This window comes from Colobus angolensis, unplaced genomic scaffold (assembly GCF_000951035.1).
Source record: "Colobus angolensis palliatus isolate OR3802 unplaced genomic scaffold, Cang.pa_1.0 Scaffold532, whole genome shotgun sequence".
Lineage (NCBI taxonomy): Eukaryota > Metazoa > Chordata > Mammalia > Primates > Cercopithecidae > Colobus > Colobus angolensis.
In genome coordinates, this window is record NW_012118844.1 from 664,130 (window position 1) to 665,786 (window position 1,657).

General features: G+C 51.8%; 1 protein-coding gene across 1 annotated transcript; it reads right to left on the bottom strand.

The window, feature by feature from the left end:
* Nucleotides 1-358: 358 nt before the first annotated feature.
* Nucleotides 359-1,591, bottom strand: LOC105525418 (UPF0472 protein C16orf72). Its single transcript, XM_011961025.1, has one exon. The coding sequence runs from the start codon at nucleotides 1,519-1,521 to the stop codon at nucleotides 700-702; it is 822 nt and encodes a 273-aa protein (XP_011816415.1). The 5' UTR covers nucleotides 1,522-1,591; the 3' UTR covers nucleotides 359-699.
* Nucleotides 1,592-1,657: the final 66 nt, after the last annotated feature.

The following is a 1,657-nucleotide window of genomic DNA, read 5'->3' on the forward strand; positions in this document are numbered from 1 at the left end:
TTTTCCCCAAAAGAGCACTGAATTGACTCAATATCAAGTAATATCTGCGTAACCACCACAGCAACTGTTTGCAGCATCACATAATCACCCAAATCAACAATTTTTCAAAATTAAAAAATCACAGCCTAATATGTATTACTTGCAGTTTCTTTCTAGAAATTAGGTGCATGGTATAGTGAGGTTAAAATGGAAGACTCCAGATTTCACAAAGATGTCAAGTTTTACATTTTGATACAATGCAATTGAATTGGCAAAGACCATTAAAGTCAACAATTACCAACGAAAAAAGTATTCTATAACTAAGTAAACACCTGCTATGACTTCCCTTTAAGAATAAATAAGGTCACATTTATTCATTCAATGAACATTTATTGAGCACCTGGAACTGTGCTAGGTGCTGAGGAATATAACTGTGAACAAGATAAATCAGACTCCTGCCTTGACCAGGTAAGTTTGCTTTAAATGATCCTGCTAACTACTACATATTTGTTCTCTGATAGGATTATATTTTTTGGAAAGTCAGAGTCATATGAAGCCTCTTCTGGAATACTTTTAAAGTTTCTTCATGGCAGAATTGTTAGAAATCTTTGTTTAACTTAGAGAAGGGAAGAAAAACGGTCTCCAGTAACCTTTAGACAAGCGTGTCGAAGGTTGAGTTCACGCTCAAGCAATATGGCAGCAGGCAACCAATGAGGCAGCTTAGACCATTCGGTTGCGCTTTTGGATTGGTGAGTCTGTGGTGCCATCACCGCATTGGGCCGAGGTGCGCTTGCGGATCCCCCCACTGTCCAGATGGAGGGCCAGTTCCTCTGAGTCGAAGGGATTCAAGTCGTCCTCCAAGAAGCCACTTTTTCGGCGCCCACTGCTGGCGACACCGCTGTCTTGAGGCGAGTCGCCTGATCGCATGCTGATGCCGGCCATAGCGCCACTGAGGCCATGCAGGGCGGTCGCCTCCTGGAAGGGCTGCAGGTCGACGTCCACCGATGAGCTGGACTCAGTTGCCACAGCCTGGCTGGGGGCCCCAGTGGGTGGCTTCGGGGGTGTCCTAGGAGTGCGAGGTGGAGGAGGAGCGGGGGGCACTTTGCCACACAGGAAGCTAATCAAGTCTTCGCGACGAATGGTGCTCCGGCCCTTTTTCACCCACTCCAGCACATCTTTGATGCGACGCTGGTGGCCAACCTGGACCCCCAAGTGAAAACTTCGTTGGTGGGCATCCCCGCTCTCTTTGTAGAGGCTGGTCACCGCCATGGCCGCATTCTGGAAGGGGTCCCACATGGAAAGTCCTTGCTGTTGGCACCCAGAATCCTTGTAAAGCTGAGCAACTGCGGTGGCCGAGATCTGGAAGAGGTGCCACAGCTTCTGCTTCTCGCTCTTGAGCCCCGCCAACTCTGCAGCCGCCTCCTCCTGCAGCTCGGGGGGCAGCTGCTCCTCCTGCTCGGCCTCAGCCAGGCACTGGCGCTCCCACTTGGAAAACCAATGCTCCGCGACCTCGGCCTCGCCCTCCTTCTGCTGCTCCTCCATCCTCCTCTTCAGGCCGCGCACCTCCACCACCGCCTCCTGCTCCGCCGCCGCCGCTGCCGCCTACTCTTGGTCCTCCACCTCCTCACCTCCTGCTCCGAGCTCCCCGCCTCCTTCAGCGGCCGCCGCCTCCTTCGCG